Source organism: Aythya marila (genome assembly GCF_965140915.1).
Source record: "Aythya marila genome assembly, chromosome: 5".
NCBI lineage: Eukaryota > Metazoa > Chordata > Aves > Anseriformes > Anatidae > Aythya > Aythya marila.
In genome coordinates this window covers 63,610,311-63,630,423 of record NC_139046.1, presented here as the reverse complement: position 1 = coordinate 63,630,423, position 20,113 = coordinate 63,610,311, and the positions used below count along the sequence as shown (strand labels likewise).

General features: G+C 38.0%; 1 protein-coding gene across 7 annotated transcripts in view; it reads left to right on the top strand.

Moving 5' to 3' along the window:
• Nucleotides 1-20,113, top strand: part of GALNT18 (polypeptide N-acetylgalactosaminyltransferase 18) — a 345,491-nt gene that overhangs the window by 189,480 nt on the left and 135,898 nt on the right. For all 7 annotated transcript variants that reach the window (XM_082760491.1, XM_082760495.1, XM_082760492.1 and 4 more), the window contains 2 exons: nt 8,273-8,465; nt 18,152-18,318. In XM_082760491.1, the coding sequence (XP_082616617.1) occupies nt 8,273-8,465; nt 18,152-18,318 (360 nt within the window). The remainder of the gene's footprint in view (nt 1-8,272; nt 8,466-18,151; nt 18,319-20,113) is intronic.

Sequence of the window (20,113 nt, the reverse complement as noted above, 5' to 3'; positions counted from 1 at the left end):
CTTTTAGTTTCTCCAAAACCACAGTATTCTTTCTTAAAAGTATTTAGAAGTTTATCCCTTGTTTCAAAAAATGTAGTTGCTGAATATTCTGCCTAAATCCTGACGTCATTTCTAACTCATTTTTTTTTTTCTGTAAGCAACCTATTACACCTATGTTTAGCTTTGCTCAATTATTGATGTCTGCTTGTCTTTAGCTGACACGGATATTTTTGCAGATCGGGTTATTTTTGCTGACTTACTCTCTATCCCTTCTTGTTACTGGCACTTACTCAAATCAGATATAAGGTTACATGGTACATTTTGTAAAGCCATTCAGATACGTGGAAGACATTTTATAATGGCAAAGCTTTGATGTGAAGTTCCTACTTTTGTGGGAAGATCTGCAGTAGAATGAGGGGTAGAACCACAACAAATCTTACAGTCTAGTAAAAATAAAAATTATGTTTGAAACTTTATCTGTAACTATTTTTGCAGCCATTTTCTGGCTTGATACTTTTTCTGAATTGTAAAGCTGTTCACAGTAACCTTTTTTTAGGAAGAAAAGTAGAAATCTGAATGAAGTGAGAAAAACGAGTGCTTCTTAATAAGCTTGAGAGGTTATCGGAATATAGGTAACAATGTCAGCATGCCTTTATATTGCAAGCTTGTTAATCCTGTTTGTTGTTCTCAGCAATGCTAGTCTGAAGAAAGACTTCGCTTTTTAAGGTATGCAATATCTATATAAGTGTTTTTTGTTGTTGTTGTTTGTTTTTGTTTTGTTTTGGTTTACAAAACTTACTAGTTCATTATGCAGAACCGTATTCATGTGGTTGCTGTAGCATATGGCATTACACCGGAATTCCCAATTGTCGTTAGGGATGGACCTTTCTGCTGCCATTTTCTGTTATATATTTTGATCTGGGTTCTTTACTTCTAGGCCTTGTGGTAGCAGAAATTGTTAGTAATAGATAGAATGTTTCTATATAGTGGAAATGCAGGGAAATGTGGTCATGAGAAATTATGAAAAAATATATCACCACAAAGAGACAATGTAGCATTGATCATAAACTGGAGAAAACTTACGCAATATACAGCTTAGGAAAATAAGTAAGAAGGGGAAAAAGGAAAATAAGTGTATTACTGACAGCAACTGATAATCCAAATTATCCGCAGATAGATCATGATACAATGCAAACAGCCATAGTGCCAATTATAGATTTAGATGCTAATTTGATTTAAAAATCTAGAAGATTTATAGATGCTTTATTATCATTGTGCCTTAGCTACGACTGAAATTAGATATGAATAGTGATATCCCTTAGCTTTTTAATCTACTAAGTCCCAGCTGTTAATGTTATTACTTGGCCTATTATTAAATAACCAGTTAAGGCCATCAGAACTTTGAAGCAGACACTGAAGTTCTGATGATCTTTTGTAAATCTTGATAAGGAAACGTAAATGCACAGGAACAGCATTTACGTGTCAGATATACAGGAAATATGTTGCATCAACATAAAATTATACTGGTAATAAAACTGAAGGAAGTCTTTCAAGGAAAGTCATTGCTGTAAACCACTGCATAATGGATGCATCAGTGCTGTTAGAGATGGCATTTGTAGTTCTGAGGCTAAGATACACATTTTTTTTGGGGGAAAAAACCCTAGGTAATTAAATAAATACATGATGCAAATGGTAATTATATAATTATATTTTGCCAAGGTGCTTAAAAACTTCTACCATCACAGCTGGATAAAATAGTCTTCATTTCTTTCCTTTGATGACTTAAGAATTCTGTTGTAAGTTAAGTGGTTGTCCCGTATCACCCTGGAAATAATTGCATTTTCATGGTGGGGAGCATGATTCCTTTGCCCTGATTAGCTGTTATCAAATGATGCCATAAATACGCTTGGTGATAATGAAGAAAAGCCTTTCCTGAATTCCTTGTCACCTGATCAGATTTTTTGTTATCTTGTTCTCTGAGTACCAGTTGTATTAGTTGCCTTATGAAAACTGCCAGAGAAAAATGTGTATTGAGGGAAAACTAACAAAATAAACATAGCTTATAAATAGGTAACAAAGGAATGGAGAGGAGGGAAAGGGATGAAGTAGTACACTATAGTAATTGAGATCAGTAAGTTAAATGTGTAGCTAAGGTGTGTCTTGTCTTTTGTGGCTTCTAACAATTGCTTGCCCACAGTTCCTTGGTAATAGTAATGGATAAGCATTTCTGTTTTCTGTTTGTTCATTGTACACTGCCTGAAGAAAGCATTATTTTACTGCCAATTGACATAAACATTTAATTACTGACCTGAGTATTGGGAAACAAAGACCACAAACATTTAAACAACTGGGAGAAGGCAACTTTTCTCCTCCTTTTCCCAGACTCAGGATCACTTCAGACTCCTCACCAGTCCCCTTGTTACTGCTGTCAAACTCATTCAATCCCTTCAGCGAGGCAGCAGATGGCAAAGGAGGTCAGGATCAGTGCACAGCAGTTTCTCTCAGCTGCAACTTGTTTCTCACCCTTCTCTTCCACTGCTCCTTCCCTCTTCTGTGTTTGCTATGGTCTGGCATGAGCTTATTCATGGGCTCCAGGCCCTCTGGGGGTGTACCTGCTCCGCTGTGGAGCACCTCCTACTGCTCTGATCTTGGTCTTTCCTCATTCCCTTGTTTCCATCATTGTTTTCTTTGTTGTTCCCTTGTACCCTTGTTCCCCCACCCTTGTTGTTTTCTGCCTTTTCTTAAATAAGTTTTCACAGAGGTGCTGCCAATTCACTGAATAGCATAACTCTGGTCAGTGGTGGGGCTGCTGGGGAGCCATGTGTGCCTGGCACAGGGCAGCACCTGACCTCTTCCACCTCCTGCAACCCCCCACCAAAAAATTTTGCTGTTTGTACCCAATACGCCAGCAAAGGCTTTAGAGTATGGGTATGCGTTTCATTACAAGGATAGGGTTAATGCAAGTTCATTCTTTCTTCCATTGCTAATAAAAGTGTATTTTGTTACTAGGAGAGAATTGGTTTCATGTCACATTTTCATCAGTATCTTCTGATTCCATGTCTCTGACATATGATGTAATGAGTGATAGAAAGAGGACAATGAGTACTCATGTTGGTTACTGCCATCAGTGAGGTCAAATGAAGCAATACATTTTGTATTAAGATTAATGGAGTAACTAGTAAATATGATCCATAAAGTATGAGCTAAAGACACACAGATACTTATGGAAAACAAGCTATGAGGTTTCTGGACTTGTTAAACAGTGTGTGACCAAACCCCTACTGGTCCCATGACCAGCTTTGGGAAGGAGAAGCTTCGGGAAGGAGACATCCACAGCTCAGGTATCCAGCTATCTGACATCTGTGTAATTCATTAAATCAATTGAATTAGGGGCAAAGTGTCAGCCTGCCAAGAGTTAATACTGGCCTTATGTCTGTGTATACTGCTCTTCTTTGCATGATGTGGAAAGTCAATGTAGCGAAGAAAGACCCAATGTTAACATATACAGCAATATGCTGTGGATGATAAGCTTTCTTCCCACAGGAAAAATGGAACTGATCTTTCCTTCTTAGTAATAACTGAGCAGATAAATGTGCCTACCTTAGTATTGCTTCAGGCAGTACTACTTACTGGCTTACCTTTGAGCCTTAGCTTCCCATCATCATTCTGTAATGGTAGAAATGAGTGGTAAGAAGAACTGGCTGTGAGACTGTCGTGGTTCTGCTCAAGTGGGCAGCCGAGCTCCACCACAGCTGCTCTCTCACTCCCCCTCCTCAAAGAGGAATGGGGAGAAAATATGTGAAAAGGGATCAAGGGTTGAGATAAGGATGAGAAAATCACTCAGTAATTATTGTAACGGGCAAAACAGCCTCGGCATAAGAAGATAGTAAGATATATCGCTCATTACTAACAAGCTAGAGAAGTGAGAAACAAAGGAAAGAAACCAAAAGCACCTTCCCCCCCCATCCACCCTCTTCCACTTCCTCCCCCCAAGCGGCACAGGGGAACAGGAGACTGGGGGTTATGGTCAGTCTACAGCGCTTCTCTGCCGCTCCTTCTCGGTCACTCTCATCCCCTGTGCTGTGGGGTCCCACCCACGGGATGCAGTCCTTGGTGAACTGATCCAGCGTGGGCTTCCCACAGGCAGCAGCTCTTCCAGAACTGCTCCAGATATGGGTCCGTACCACGGGGTCCATCCCTCAGGAGAAAACTGCTCCAACCTGGCTCCCCTACGGGCAGCAGCTCCTGCCAGGTCACCTGCTCCTGTGTGGGCTCCTCTCCACGGGCTACAGGTCCGGCCCGGAATCTGCTCCGGCAGGGGTCTTCCACAGGCGGCAGCCTCCGTCGGTGCAGGGCCACCTGCTCCACTGTGGTCTCCTCCACGGGCTGCAGCGTGGAACCCTGCTCCACCGTGGTACTCCATGGGCTGCAGGGGGACATCCTGCTTCACCATGGTCCTCACCACAGGCCGCAGGGGACTTCTGCTCTGGCACCTGGAGCACCTCTCCCCCTCCCTCTACACTGACCTTGGTGCCTGCAAGGCCATTCCTCACTCCCTTCACTCTCCCAGCTGCTGTGTGGCACAGCGTTTTTTCCCCTGTCTTAAATATGCTCTCACAGAGGCGCAAAACAACATCGCTTATTGGCTCAGCTCTGGAAAACAATGGGGCCCTTCCCAAACATGGGGCAGCTTCTAGATCTTTCTCACAGAAACCACCCCTATGGCCCCCTGCTACCAAAACCTTGCCACGTAAACTCACTACAGAGACTGCGGTTACTTTCTGTTTTCACAGACTAAGATATAAAATATGCTAGTGGAGTAGTCGAAAGGCAGCTCATGGCCTTATAATAATTGTTTTTATTTCTTGTGAGAGACTGACTGAATAAAGGCACTTCCCCAAGGGTTTTCAGCCAAATAAAGGAAAGAAAGGTTTTGTCATCAGAGATGCATGCTTAATTCCATTGATTGAAATTCTAATTGAAGGTTCTTGGTAATGCTTTTTTCCTGTAGTAGAATATATTGAAATAATGTTTACTTAGCATACAAAAAGTGGCTGTGTTTAACAAGGTATTTTTTAGACCTTGTAAAACTACATTCACAGATATCCATCACTTGAAAATCTTATTCTTGCAGATACAACCTGGATTTTACTGAATGCTTTTTCAAACAGAAAGCAGCAAGAATTAGGAGATACTCTCAGCCACAAAATTATTAGATAAAATCAAGCAGATGTGTGAGTACAGTTCTGTGAAGACAGTTGTTGCTGGGATGGCCATCCATCCATGGAAAATTATCATTGTATCTCCCCTTTATCTGCAGATACAAATGCATATGCCATGCACTGCTCTTACAGTGAGTCTCAGTTTTCTTTAGACCTCTTTTGGGGCATAGCTGTGCGGTTGGCATGTGGGTGTATCCTACATCAGGCAGTTGTCTGCCGTAGGTATAACTATAAATATAGATGTTAAAGACTTCAGAAAAATTGTGCTTGACTTGGAGAAATCCAGATTAATGGCACTTTTCCTTTAGAATCATAGAATCACTAAGGTTGGAAAAGACCTTAAAGATTATCTGGTCGAACCATTACCTGGGAGGAGGTGAGGAGTGGTTCCTGACCTTAGCATGGGCAGCCTGGCAGCGAGTGGCTGCTCCTGTTGTACCTGCTCATGAAGAACCACCCTCACAGTAACGTCAAGGTTTTTTTCTGCCTCAAATGTGTTAATTCGATATGGACATTAGAAAAAAAGTGTCACTCCTGTACGTTAATCTTTTAATAGATGAAAAATAAATACCAGGATTGTTTGTGGGAGTAACATTTTGTTAGCAGGAGTCAGGGACTAATCAGAATAGAAAGTCCAGGAAAAAGGGAAGATGGCATGTGGAGCTTAAAGCTTTCCACCTGTTAAGTGGCAGCACAGGTTTGTGGGCTTGTCTTGCAGAACCTTTATCCTCTGGATGTGTCCTGTTCGTTTGTTTGATTGTGTTTTTTGTTTTGTTTTGTTTTGCTTGTTTCTTTAACTTTTTCTTATTAAAATCAATGTTATTTCACCATACCATTCTCTGTGTCCCCCAAACCCAGGTTGTTCATCCTTCCTACCCTTTGGAAAAGCTCATTCTATAGAATTCATGTCTAGTAGTGCTTATGTGACTGTAAATCTGTAAATGTGACCATACCTTGAATCCTGTTTGCTGTAAAGTCTCTGTTTCAGTAGAAAACTTAGGTGTGTGTTTAACACACAAGCTAAATACTTGCATAGTTTTTTTGACTAGCATGTATGCATATGCTTTTGAAAAGTGCTGAGCAACAGTAACTTCTACTGGCTGCACCTGATCTAAGCATCTCTTAAGATGTAAAGATAGTTTGTGACATTATTTGTGTAAATTCAAGTTGGTTTTGTGGAAGTCACTTAGTAGTCAGCAGAGGTGTCTGTGGCTTTCCCAGTGCTATGATTTCTGGACTGGTATTTAAAAGCTGTTCTGCATTTCTCAAGTTAGGATCTTCTATAAAAGATCTGAATTTATGAAGTTTTCTTAATTTCCATTGCAGACTTTGATTCAAACCGCAATCTCTACTCTGTAGCATTTATGTGGCCTGACAGAGTAGTTTCCCTATTTGACTGAGGATTTAGCATGTATTTCATCTTTGAAGAAATGGAGCTGATTCCAGGATTCAGGTTGTACAACAGTACTTGACAAGTAAAGAAACATTCTATATTTACAGAAATTGGAATGTAATGCAGGAAAACAACTGTCATTAGTTTCCTGCCAGTACTGTTTGGGCAAAAAGGAAAATATCTTGAATGATTCAAACATCTAACTTAATCTCAATTTATGATTTTCTATTTTGTGTTCTACTTAGTAAGAGATCAAAGAATGTGGTTCTTGGCATACTTCAGAAGTCATGATTCTAGTGGTGTATACTGTTACTATATAAACTGTTCTCTTTAGATGTTTTTATGTAGCTAGATTTAAGCCAACTGGTCAGGTCTGTAGGTGACTGTGAGTGCCGAGAATGATATACTACTGGCTCTGGACACGGTGTCAGTGAAGCTTCTGCCTCTTGGACACATTTGACAGTTATCTGAAGATTCACTTTTATTGTCCTAAGTCTCTGTGTGACCAGTATTAGTGGGTTATGATTTGTGAATACAGCTTGAGAAATAAGAGTTTTTATTTAGTTGGTTAGTGGATATGGAGACTATTTATAGTTCAGACATCCAGAAAAGGAAGACGTTTTTTCTTTGTGAGACACTATTTACAATGACAAATCAGGGTCCAGTGAGGCATTTGATATTTCTTTAATAGAGTACTGTATATTATAAACTGTTTACAGAGACACATAGTTCTTTTGGTTTGATTGTATGGTCACCTGAATAAAAACTGGTGGGTTGTCTGTCTGGATGAAATGGTGTTGTTATAAGTCACCTTGAATTAGACCTCTTGGGCAATTATATATACTGAGAAGGCATGCTGTGATTTCATTGTACCAGAAGTTAAGATCTGGGCATATCACTTCCTGTCTTCTCTTCTGGTATAGTAGCCAGAGATGTAGCCTTTTGGAACAAAAGCATTTTTATAATTACATAACTGTTGCTGAGTAAAGATTCTAGTACCATCATTGCACACATCGAAGTACAGACCAAAAATTTGTATAGACTATAAACCGGACTATAAAAATAAAAAATAATGTATAAAAAAATATGGTGTGACTGAAACTGTTTTGCTATTTAAACATGGATGCTAAGTGCAGTGATTTTTTTCTCTATGCTGACTCTGTAGTTTCAAATAACTTACCTAATACAGATTTCAGCAGCTATGTTGTGTATCCTGCACACACTCTCTCTTTCTTTGTATTTCCCTTCAAAATTTTACCCTTAGCATGATAATTCAGGCTGAAATTAAATAATTCACCTTTGCATGTGAAACCAACCAGCCAAAAACAAAACCAAAAAATCTCATTGTCTGATAAGAATTCTTTTGGATTAATTTAGAGATTTTTATTTTAATTTTTAAGTCATTTAGAGTTGTCAGTTTTACTGTGATGGAAAATAATTGTTTTTAACTTAGCTGTATTTTGAATATTAAATTTTGAGCCTCAACTACTAACAGTTATACTGCCCCTAGAGATTTGTGAGGGCATGGTACGTGAAGACTTACAGGCTGCAATAAGCTGGCAGTGTTTGCTGTTCTGTGTGGTGTTCTCCCAAAAGTTATACCTTTTAAAGTAATGTGCACTATAGCCTGTTGGAATGAAAGTCTAAAACTGTTTGTTTTTGTCTTTGTCTTTTGTAGAAGCTCCACCAAAACTGGAAGAAAATCCTGCTGAGGCATTTACCGACTCGTCTCTCTTTGCTCACTGGGGCCAGGATCTCAGTCCTGAAAACAGACGTATTGCACTTAAACAATTTCAGTATTATGGCTACAATGCTTACCTGAGTGATCGCCTGCCACTGGACAGGCCCCTGCCTGACCTTAGACCTAATGGGTAAGTGCTGTAGTTAACCCCAGCATTGTGGATCCCTGAGTTCAAATCTTAACTCTTCTTCACCTGATAGTCTTATGTTGTATGATCACATAGAAGTTACATAGGATGGCCATAATGAGTCATTTATATGAAATATAAGAAGATTGGAAGTTTCAAATGTCCCCTGAAATGATGAAATACCCATATTAAGTCCTATTAAAATCCCACTAAGTACTCTCTAAGTTCCCCAAGTTCTTTTGGAATCTTAATGTCATCTATAATTCACTTTAAATAGTGTTTTATTGCTAAAAGAGTAACATTTCTTATGTTAAATTTCAGTTTTATCACAAGATCTGACTAGAATAGGAAAAGCATAAGAAATTCTATTTTAGAAAGCCCAGGACTGTATGATAAAGATCAGAAAGCAGATGAAATTGGTGAGCTCTGATGGTGCAATATGCAGTTTAGTCAAGCAGTGTGTACCAGCTGAAAGCCCAAGGAGCCTCCAGCTTTCACTGAGCTCTTCTCTGCTAGGAAGTGTGCATGCCAGGCAGGGTAAACATGTCCATTGTTATTCCATGATGCTTTGTTGACGTGGATTGGACCAGGGGAATGAACAGCCTTCCCTTTAAGGCATTTGAGTCCTGGTCTGGTAGAACCATTACAGAGACAGTTAGCATTCAACTGTTTTTCAGCCTTGGTGATACATTTTTTCATTTGAAAAAACCTAGCATCTCTGGGGATGGGGATGTGGGTGGAAGGAAGACTGCTTTTTTTGCAGCTTATTAAAAAAAAGAATATAATTAAAATAAACTTAATGGGTACTCACTGAATTGAACCAGTAACCAAGATGTGAAAGGTGTTTTAGCTCCTTGCCAATCCCAAGCGCAATCCAGCTGTGATCTTATTTACTACTTTTAACCAAATGTTTTAATAACTAGTGCAATAAACAGTACGTTTTACCGTGTATTGAGTTGTTGGATATTAGTGAAAAGATATGAAAGCCATTCCAGACTACAGTTTAGCAATTTAAAGTATATCTATAATTTATATTACAAAATATCACATTTTAGAAATATGTATGTTGTAGATTTGCTGAAATATAACAACCTTAAGGAAATCAAGGTCCAAGAAATTATATTTTGATTAAATTAGTTTAACACTGTCTGTATGGACAATCTCTCTTTTTTTTAATTGTAAACTAATTTAGAGGAAAAATAAATCTTCTGTGACTAACAAGACACAGTAACAGAAGTGTGTCTGTTCTTATATCTCTTTTGAAATGATTCTCCTGAATGATTTCAGCCTAAATTTTTTATAACTGTGGGTATAAAAAATTAAAAAGACATGGTAAAGGAATGTTACTGTAGCTGAAAGAAATAAATTAGGGTTGGGATTTTAGAAGAAACTCCAGTTTGAAATGAACCATGATCCTAATTTCTGTGAAAATTTTGATTCTTAGTTAACTATCTGCAAAAAACGTTAGACTTTACAATATGTTTATAGAGTCATGCACACAAAATAATGGCTTGGTAATGATATCTCAGGAAGACTTCTTTTTCCCCACCTTTTATCATGGTTCAGGCATGAGTGGGTAATCTGATGCTAAAAGCATCAAATGATAAATTCTAATATTGAGGGAAATGAAGCATATTGTCAGGTAGTATGTACACTGCTTGCTGCACATACAGCACCCTGTGGAGTACACTGCTACAGGGTATTCCAAACGTCGCATTTCTGAAGAAAAGAATTCCCAATCGTCTTATGCAAATTCTCTTTTGTTTGAGAACATGCACATGGCTATTGGAAGAAAAATGTTACCCTGTAAGAGTATGTTTTCTGCTGTAATCATCCATTTTTAGTGTTCGTAGCACCTATTTTCAAAGACGATTGTATTAGTCACTTCTGGAAGCTGTATGAATATATTTAAATTATCCATGAGCAGACACTAGGCTCAAGAAGCATACCATGAAAGCATGAATAGCTTGCTCTGAAGAGAGCACAAAGCAAGTGGTGTGGAGGATGAGTTAATCAACTTCGTGACTGGAAAAGCAAGAAAACATAAGTATTGCAGCAGTACCACAATTGCTCAGGGAGGAGTTAGCCTAGAACTAACAAAGTTCATTAGCCTGGATTTAACGGTGCTTTTGAAAGAGTCAGTATGGCATAGGGATCCCAGCAATGGCTTGCAGGGAGGTAGCTGAAGGAAATGGAGTTCGTATAGATATGTCCAGGCTTGGTTGTGGTCTATCGTTTGTATTAATAGCATACCACATGAAGTATAGGATGACGGTAAGAGAACAGAAACAGAAATATAACAAGTCTAGTGTAATTCACATCTAATCAGCCCCAGTTGAGACTGGGAGAATAAAATGATCTGCCAAGGGTTTGTGTTGACAGTAAGCTGGCAGGCTAAGAACAGAAGAATATTCCTTAAGTCCCCAGATTACTCAGACTTAACTGTACCTCTGCTAATTAGGGTTGAACTAGAAGGTTATATTCCTGAGGAATCTACACAAACCTTAGGATGTCAAAGTGCTCTGCTTCTTACAGGCTGCAAATCCAAGCTTAAAAGTCCATGTAGCCTACTCTTCATGTCCTGCAGGGTCTGTGCTTGAACACGACTGTGAGAATAGAAAAGCATGAGGACAGTATTCCTCATGTGACAACGTGAGTGACTCCTAGGTTCACTGCCTGAGCCTTCAGTGATGTATTTTTCCTTCATCTGAGGGTGCTGGTGTTTATTTCCAAGATCAGATGGAAGGGCAACTGCAGTAGTAGTAACAACTGTGTAAGTGGCCAACATCTGCCTAACCTGCACACAGGAGAGCAAGCTTCCACCAGATGAAGCTGAGGAGGCAGCTATTTTACTGACTTTTCTCAGCTGTGTATGTTTTAAATCTTGGATGCTTGCGGTCAAGAAGATGAGTAAGGATTGAACATTGAGGAAAAGGCAAACAGTAGCAGAGAAATCAGAGAAGTTGTATTAAAGAAAGGTTTGGATTGGGAAAGAGGAGAGGGTAGTAAAACAAGGGCTGTCTTGAGTACCAAGGATCTCTGCAGTTCGCTGTGCCAGCTATGTGGGACTGAGCATCTGCATTGTATTCCTCAGGTACCAGGTTATCTGGGTGTTATGTCTGTCCACATTATTGAAGCTTCTTATTCACTAGTCACCCAGATTAGGGAGAATTGACCATACTTGCCTTATTTACTAGGTTATTAAGTTCTTATGAAATGAGCACCATAACCTAGTTCAACTTTATACTCAGTGTTATGTTCGTTTTAACAAGGCAGTCCAGAATTGTGTGATTGTGGATGGTGGGAATGAACAATGACAAGAAAATACTGCTATGTTCTTTTTTCTGCTGGATGTTTGCATCTGACATTTTTTTTCTCCTAAAAAGACAGGGAACAACCACCTGGGCAGCATGCAGTGCCCTAACTACTAAATTTGGTCTCCCATCTCTGCATGCCACCCGCACTGGAGGGCTGGGCAGGGTTGAATGAATCCTTCATGTGTGTTGTAGCTCAGCAATCTCTAATTGTACCTGTTTTTCTCACTCTATTAAAAGTTGACAGCATTGACCCTAGAAACTCCTCTATGCTATAATATGGGGTTATGAGAAGTGGCATCTCTCATTGCAGGACCTTACAAAGAGATGCTTAGCTCCTCTGCTGAGGTACTTTGATGTGAATTCTCAGAGCACTGTTGGCAAAAAAGGTTAAAACTGAGTCATACCAGTATAATATAAAAGGGGCTACTGTATTTCTCAGTACCAAGAGACTTTGCAGGAACACATGCACATAATTTTGAGAAGAAAACAGTGATTCATAACTGCTACCTGGCATTTGAGTTATCAGTAAAGCCCAAAGACAGATATGTCAAACATTCAGTGTCTCCACTACATTTTTTCTTAATATCCTTTGATGACTGCTCCCTTCTTCAACCTGTTTCTACGTTGGTTTCCATCATGTGTTTGCTTCCTCAATTTGATGGTGCGGTGTGTGAAGAAGAAGGATTTTTTCTTAAAACTCCCAATTGATCATTTTATTAGGACAAGACAAGTATTCTGGAATATTCTATATATTCTATGTTTTTACATTGACAAAACCATATTAATTTCACTTAATTGCCTGCTTCCCTCCTCCAACCTCCCCAAAAATACATGGCTACACACAGGCACCTGGATGCTGCTGGAGTTTTGTCTACACTATCCCAGTGGTGTCCCCAGAACAAATAATGACTCCCAAACCTGTTATAATACACATTATTATGAATAACTCCCCTGGATATCCCAGCTTCCTAAAATAATCATCACATACGGATGCAGTCTCAGTTTTTGCAATGCTTAGCAGATGGTACATGCTGTATTGTGGAGTACTGGTTATGCTGTCTCTTACAAGGCATCCATTTATGTCCTGGTGCTGCAACTGGGTGCTCTACTGTTTACCACCCTTATAGCCATCTGTTAGTCCATAATGTGTCTCTGTCACAGAGTAACAAATAACTACTTACTCTAATGAGCTTGGAAGCGTTGAGGAAGGCAGTGTTGGCCTTACTGAGTGCAGGAATAGGATAATGCTTGTGTTAGTTATAATTCTGTTGTGCTCGTTGCTTTAAGTAGGGCAGGCAGCACCCACAAAGCTTGTCGTGAGTGAAATGTTGAAAAAGCTCACACAGAAAAGCATTAAAAGCTAGGTTGTTTAGGAATCCCAAAGCTGTGTACCAAATCTCTTTTTGAGTGGATGCACTTAGGATTCTACTCTGTTGGCTTGTAAATTTTTTGTTGCCTGATACAGTCTGCTGAAGCACGTGTGAAAGAGAGATAACATTGTGCTTTGCTTATGTGATGAGAGAGTGAGGGATAGTGGGGAAAAAAAAAGTCTGTAACAGAACCCCAGCAGAGGAATTATGTTGCAGAATTCTGTTCCTGGAGAGCACATGTGATATGAAGGAGCTGACTGATGGGCATAAGGCATTTTTTAATCAGTGCTAACTGCGGTCAGCCAAACTTCTTTTGCATTGGTAAAAACAGTATTTGTATGAAGAAGTGAAGGCAGGAAGGCTGGAGGGAGGAAAGAAGTGCTTGAAGCTCAGTTTAGTTTTCCTCCTTGAAGATTTTAAATAGTATGGTATAGCATTTGACTTGCAGAGGCTCGCACTTTTCCCAGCTGAGTCAGTGCTGTCTGGCATCTAGTAAAGTGCAGAGAAGATGCTGTTTCCTGTGCAGAGAAAGGCTTGGGTCGTTTTGTAAGTGCTTCTTGTTTTGAGCAGTTCACCAATCCCAAACTTTGTTACTTTGAGGCTCAGTTCAGCAAGAGACAATGGTAGATGCCTTGAAGAGCAACAGTTAGCTGCAAAAGCAGAACAGGTAGTATATCCACTGAATGCAGGTACAAATGCAAGGTAGAAAATTTAAGCATCCACTTCTTGAGGAGATTGATGTGTTTTAGGACAAAAGCTGTTCGTGTGTGTATGTCTGTCCAATGTCAACATTACCACCAGTGTTATGTTCTATATGCAGTCCTGGATATAGTGTGCAAGACAGCATCACATTTTTATAAACCTGTAGGTTTTCCTTTATTAAAAGTGATACATAAAAAACACGATCCCAAATTGTGAGTTTCAAATTAGATGTTTGCAAGTTAGTTTGGCTTCTCAAAAGGTAGCTCCTAAGGATTTGCATTCCATAAGCTTTTGCTTCATCTGAATATTCATGAAATAGTTCTATTTTGTTGGATTTATATTAGTGATATATATGGCTCCATGTTTGTTTTACACCAAGTTTTTTTCCTACTCATAAAAGACAGTGTAAATACCGCATGTGGTATCTGATGTTTCAAAAGATTCCTTTAAAAGAGCACAAAAGTCCGGTCCTGTTAGATTATTTTGGATAGAAGTCCTAAAATTCCAAATTAGTAGCATTCTTGTCAGATATCTGGCTTGTTCCCTGCTCTCTTTTACTCAGCTCTCTACCATTGGTTCTTCCGTTTTCTTGTCTCCAAACTGTGACTCATAGCAGTGGTGTGTGCTGAGTGGCTACCTTCTGTGATTCTGATTTGTGCTTCAGTTTGTCCTGTCTGAATGTATCTGCCTAAATGCATTCTCTAAAAGTATTTAATTTCACTAGCAATGATATCAAATTAGCTGCAGTCTCCAAGTTGTTATAATAACCTAATAATGCTGTACCTTTGTTTCTGATCTTCCCCCTTGTCTCCTTTAACTGAAATGTGATGCTGTAATCCACGTGTGTACTGGCTCTCCCTCTCTCGTGTCATAACGTGAATGTTCTTTGCTTGGCATACATTTACACATACTCAGAGTAATCCCTGGCTAATACTGTAAGAGACTAACCATTTTTGTCCAAATAGCTACATAGAATTCTCCTCATGTTCATATAAAAATTAATTTTATTGAGATCATCAACTCCCAGCTTTACTGTTCTAATTACTTTTTTCAGAGAAAAGTATTGATTTTAAGTACCTAGGAAAAAAAAACAAAAACCAAAAAACTTTAATGTCACTAAAATTATACAATAATGTCTTTAATAAAAGGACTGGGGACACAATTTGTTACAATTATATCTATGCTGTAAGATGCTTTGGAGATTAAGATTTTTTTTTCTCTCCTGACACCAATCCCTAAAAAATGTTGGCCATATTTGATTATAGTTAAATGGAAGCTCTATGTAAATTCCTCACACAATTGTATGCCTGCTTTTTTTCTCCAGTAATAGACTTTGGCCACATATAAAGTTTTCTAGATTTGCAGCAGAAATAACTTACTGTCTTTTTGGCTTCAGTTCCATAGTAATAGACAGTAATCCTCATAGAGCAGGAGAAAAGGAAAATTGTATGTATTGTATAATTTTATAATATGTTTCATTGTATCCTATAAAAAAAAAAAGTGGAACATATAACATAATGTAGTGATTAAGACACAAAACATGTTCTGTTGCTGTTGTTGGCTGTGATACCGATGTAACTATTAGGTGAAAAGTTCTTAAAATTGCAGAAAATCTTTTTTTTTTTTTTTTTCATAATGTAAATATTTGTTGAAGGTCTGATAGATAAGTTACTAACACAGGAAATCATTCTTGTGTATTGTTCTTACTGCATAGTTCTGCTAAACTAATTTTAACGTGACTAGCCAAGTTGCTGTATCACAATGTATATATTCTAGATGAACATGGACAAATATTTCAAAGAAGATTCGTAATGTATGCTGTCCTACAGTTGCCTGAGTTGTGCTTGAAATAGAACACCAGGAGTTTCTCTAAATTTCTGGTAACCATGACAACTGTTTCTTTAGTGTTATTAGCCCAATGTAATTTAGCAGATTTGGTTGTGAGAGGAAATTTTTAGCTACATTGTGATGATACTCATTATTGTAATTCTAAATTATATGTAGAATTTATATTTATTAAAAAAAACAAAAAACAATCCTAATACTGAAGTATGCTCAATATTTTGTGAATTTGTGCTTTTTTGGGGGGAGGGAGGAATACCTGAGACCTAGGCAGGGTAGGGGCTTGCCCAAGGCCCCAGAATTAGGCAGAGGCAGAGCTGTCATTAAAACCTGGATGTTGCTGGTTGCTGCGCAACCCTTCAGTTCTTAGGGCTTAATGGATCTCAGAATTTGAGCCATACAATGTCCTCCCTTTTTAGCCATTCAGCATATGTTCTATATACCCACACTCACACCCCTTCCTTATAGCTATTTCTTTTTCATTCCTAGATGTATGGAATTTTATTCCTCATGAAACTTAGCACAAAGAAGAAGATAGATGCTCTTGTGAAACAGTACAAATTGTCTGCATTCTGTGTATGAACCAAGTTGGGTGTGTTTCATTCCAATTTGTTTAAATTAAAAAAAAAAAAAAGTAGGTATTTTTTATTGTCACTTTCTATATAAAAAACAACATAGGAAAATGCAGGTTTTTTTTTAGACTCTACACACATTGAATTTAAGCTGTTAGTAAAGATGATATATAGGTCTGAATGGAAAAAAGAAAGTATGAATTCAATTTAGGAATGTACCCTCATTGAAAAAGAATCAATTTGTAAAGCACTAAAAAAATTGGACATGACAGGAGCCTAATTCTGTTCTGTGGTATCATATGCAGATATTTCTTAGCATATACAGGGGCAAAATAGGAGTCAAACGACATTCATATCACAAATGCTGCTTTTGTTTAGCACAAGGTGCCAGACAACAGAAAATCCTATCCAGTGTGATCTAATTTGAAAAAAAAGAAATACAAATGAATGCAGGTAGGAAAAATAACACAAAACATTTCATTTAAACAGATGGAAGATATGTCACAAGCAGAGATTCTGTTACATTTCAGTTTATGCATGGATTTGTGGTAGTGCACCAGTGTTTTGGGGGTTGGTTTTGTCATCTGGAACATTTTTTTTTTAAATATAGTTTGTCACTATTTTCTCACAAAAGTATATTTGACATATATTTCAATAATGGCTTAATTGACAGAGGACAAAAAATCAGCTTTTAAGGAAGTAATTTCTTTGCACTTCAGTGTGTTTTCATTGTTATTTATTTATTTATTATTTATTTTCCCAAATGACTGCATTGCTCTTTATCTGGTAGATGACATATTTTACCACTTTTACTAGAGTTTCATTTTTATCTTCTTTGTACATCAGTATTGCTGAGGATAACAGATGTCTAAGCTATACAGGTAAAAGATTGGTTGTAGCTTTGTTTGCTGTACCATTATATATCTATGTGTTTGGGCTGCAGCGGAATCACTGAAATAACAGGCTTTGTCGATTCTCTCTAAGCTAATGCTGAAAATTGTTTTGGTATGCTTGAGCCTGTCGAGTAGTTTGTAGTGCTCCCCATGTGAATCCTAATTTTCAAAACTTGAATGAAATTTCAATTGCATTTACCAAACAGAAATCTGCAAGTGTTATGAACATGTAAAGGACTGTAAATGCTACACTTTCTCTTCTACTTGAACATCAAATTTACTTAAGGAGTCATATTGTAGCATGATTTATAAATTCTGTGGCCAAATTACATATTTATTAAAAGAATAAATAAAGAAACACAGGAAAATCTACCAGGTTACTAGAGTGGTCTTCATTCTGTTTAAAATTCCTGACTGAGCTTGCATACGTGTACATTTCTTTTCTGTCTTTGCTGTTTTAGCTTATTTAGCAAGATGTTGTTTGGAGCTGGATCTTTTACTGTTTTGTTGTTGTTGCTGAGTTGAGAAGGAATACCCTGTTCTTGACTGAAATAGCTGGTAGCTTCTGCAGCAAAAGTAATTAATTTAGCTATTAATAATACGCTTTTCAAAAGGGCAAACTCAGTTTAATTCTGTCTATACTGTCCAAGAAAAAAATATCATGACAAACTGCAGTTGGGAACTGCAGTTAAAGAGCTTACATTTGGTTTGCAAACCATTTTTTCAGTGTTTTGGACCTTGGGTCGAAAAGTGAGCTCATTCTCGGCCTTGGCTGCACAGGGAGTTTCAGGAAGTTGTTTCCAAGGATTCCTTTTTTAGATAGTAATTCATTTGATTCTTGCCTGTAAGTGCCCTGAACAGTTTATGGGGACCTTCTGATCAACGTTTACAAAAGTTATTCTTTTGTCTGGGGATAGATTTCTCAGAAAAAGTTTGTGTTGACATTGTGACTTCCAACAGTTTACATCTTTGGTTTTTTACCTTTCTCTTCAGGTGCAGAAACCTAACATTTCCTGACAGACTTCCAGAAGTCAGCATTGTATTCATATTTGTTAATGAAGCGCTCTCAGTGATTCTGCGCTCTATTCATTCTGCCATTGACCGGACTCCTGCTCACCTGCTCAAAGAGATTATTTTAGTTGATGATAACAGTAATAATGGTAAGAGATTTTTGGTCTTTTAAAAATAAAACAAAATAAAAAAAAAATTGTTTTCCTCCTACAGGGGATGGATCATACATGAGAATCCTTGAATTCTGGCTCCTATTCATGCCATTAGCATTTCAGATGTTTTCAGCATATTTTTTCCCTTTCTCATACCACAATCTTGCTGGGCTTTGTCTTCAAATATACACTAGTTGGTAGGTTAAAGAAAACAATGTACAAAGATAAAATGACGTTTCTATTTGTTTAAGGTGGCTGTTAAGCAGAATTTGGGGTATAACAATAGATTGCAGACCTAAGATGTTTTGTGCTTCTTAGTACTTTGGTATGCTTTCAAGATTATATGCTTTTTGTGCTCTTCCTGTTTTAGTTGTCAGATTTCATGTGCTTACTCACTTTCTCTTTTGTACAAAACACCTTCTTGTGCTTCTTAGACATTCCCTTTACATTGCTAGTACCTTTTCTCTCTCCCTCTTCTTCTCTCCTCTCCTTTTGTCTGTTCTTAGGTATTTATTGGCAATGTTTACCTTGCTGCTTTTCTACTGTGTGTATTAAGATTTTGTCCCATGATCTGAAGGACTGCTCATTTCTGATTGCCAAGGTTTTGCTCAATGCTTGCCTAGTTTATTGACAATGAGGCCATACTGGGCATTATTTACAAGGCAACTTTACCAATGACATTTTAATAAACACAGGATGCTGATTTTTAAAATTCATCTCTGATGGAGGGTTAATTCTGAACTCCTAAAATATAAGGAGAATCTGAATTTTATCCCATTGAAAGAAAATGCTAAACAAAGGGCTTCTTCCAACCTTGCCATTATTACAGCTATGTGATTGATCCCTGTAGCTAGATCCTGAGGCTTCCTGCTGATTGTAGATGTGTATCACATTTGTACAGAAGAGAAACTTACTGGTAAGCAATTAAATAAGTTCCCCCTCCCCAGGCTATACATTTCATCATCTCTTCTTCAGGTGATTCTCAGTGAAGGAAAATGCAACATCCTGATTCTTTAAGTGCACACAAAACCCAACAACTTGATTTAAGTTTGTATTAAATCTAATTTCAGTCCCAGTGAATAATGCTATGTTTAGACTTACCTAAGGCTGACCAAGCTTTTCTTGAAACACCTACTCAGGGAACAGTGTGGGCAAATTGGCATGCAGGATTTATGAGTTGTTATTCTTAGCTTATAGCACAGTTTATGATGTAGCAGTGTGATGAAGTAAAAGAAAAAATAGCATGAAACAGAAAACTACAAGCAAAGTCAAACAAAACAATACAAAAACAACACATGAAATGAATGTCTGCACATGCACATGTATATGTGATTCAGAAACATCTTGTGAGCTGAGGTAGACTTTTATTTACCTTTGGTCTGTAGTTCAGTCATTTGATATAGTTTTAATGATGTACTCTTGCTGGCCTTGACTTTCCCCATTTTCCCTCATGCAGTACGCAGGAGTTTGTTATGAAAAAAGCTTTGAAATGCAACATTAATATGGGGACTCGGATTCTGGAATGTGTTTGTAAAAATTAATTCCTGCAATTTTTCAAACAGCTCCAGCTAATGCGATGCCAGGAGCTCAATGATTTTGATTGGCTATTTGTGCTGCAGTGTCTGAGGCCTCTTGCACAGAGGGACTGGCCACAAGATGGTCACAGAAGAAGAAAAATAATTTGTCTGAAAAAATGAGGTTTCTAGAGTTTGAGTCTCATTTTCTAGAATTGACAGGTATTTATTCCAGTGGGCACATTGCAGAGAAATGTGAGAAACATCAGTGTTTCTGA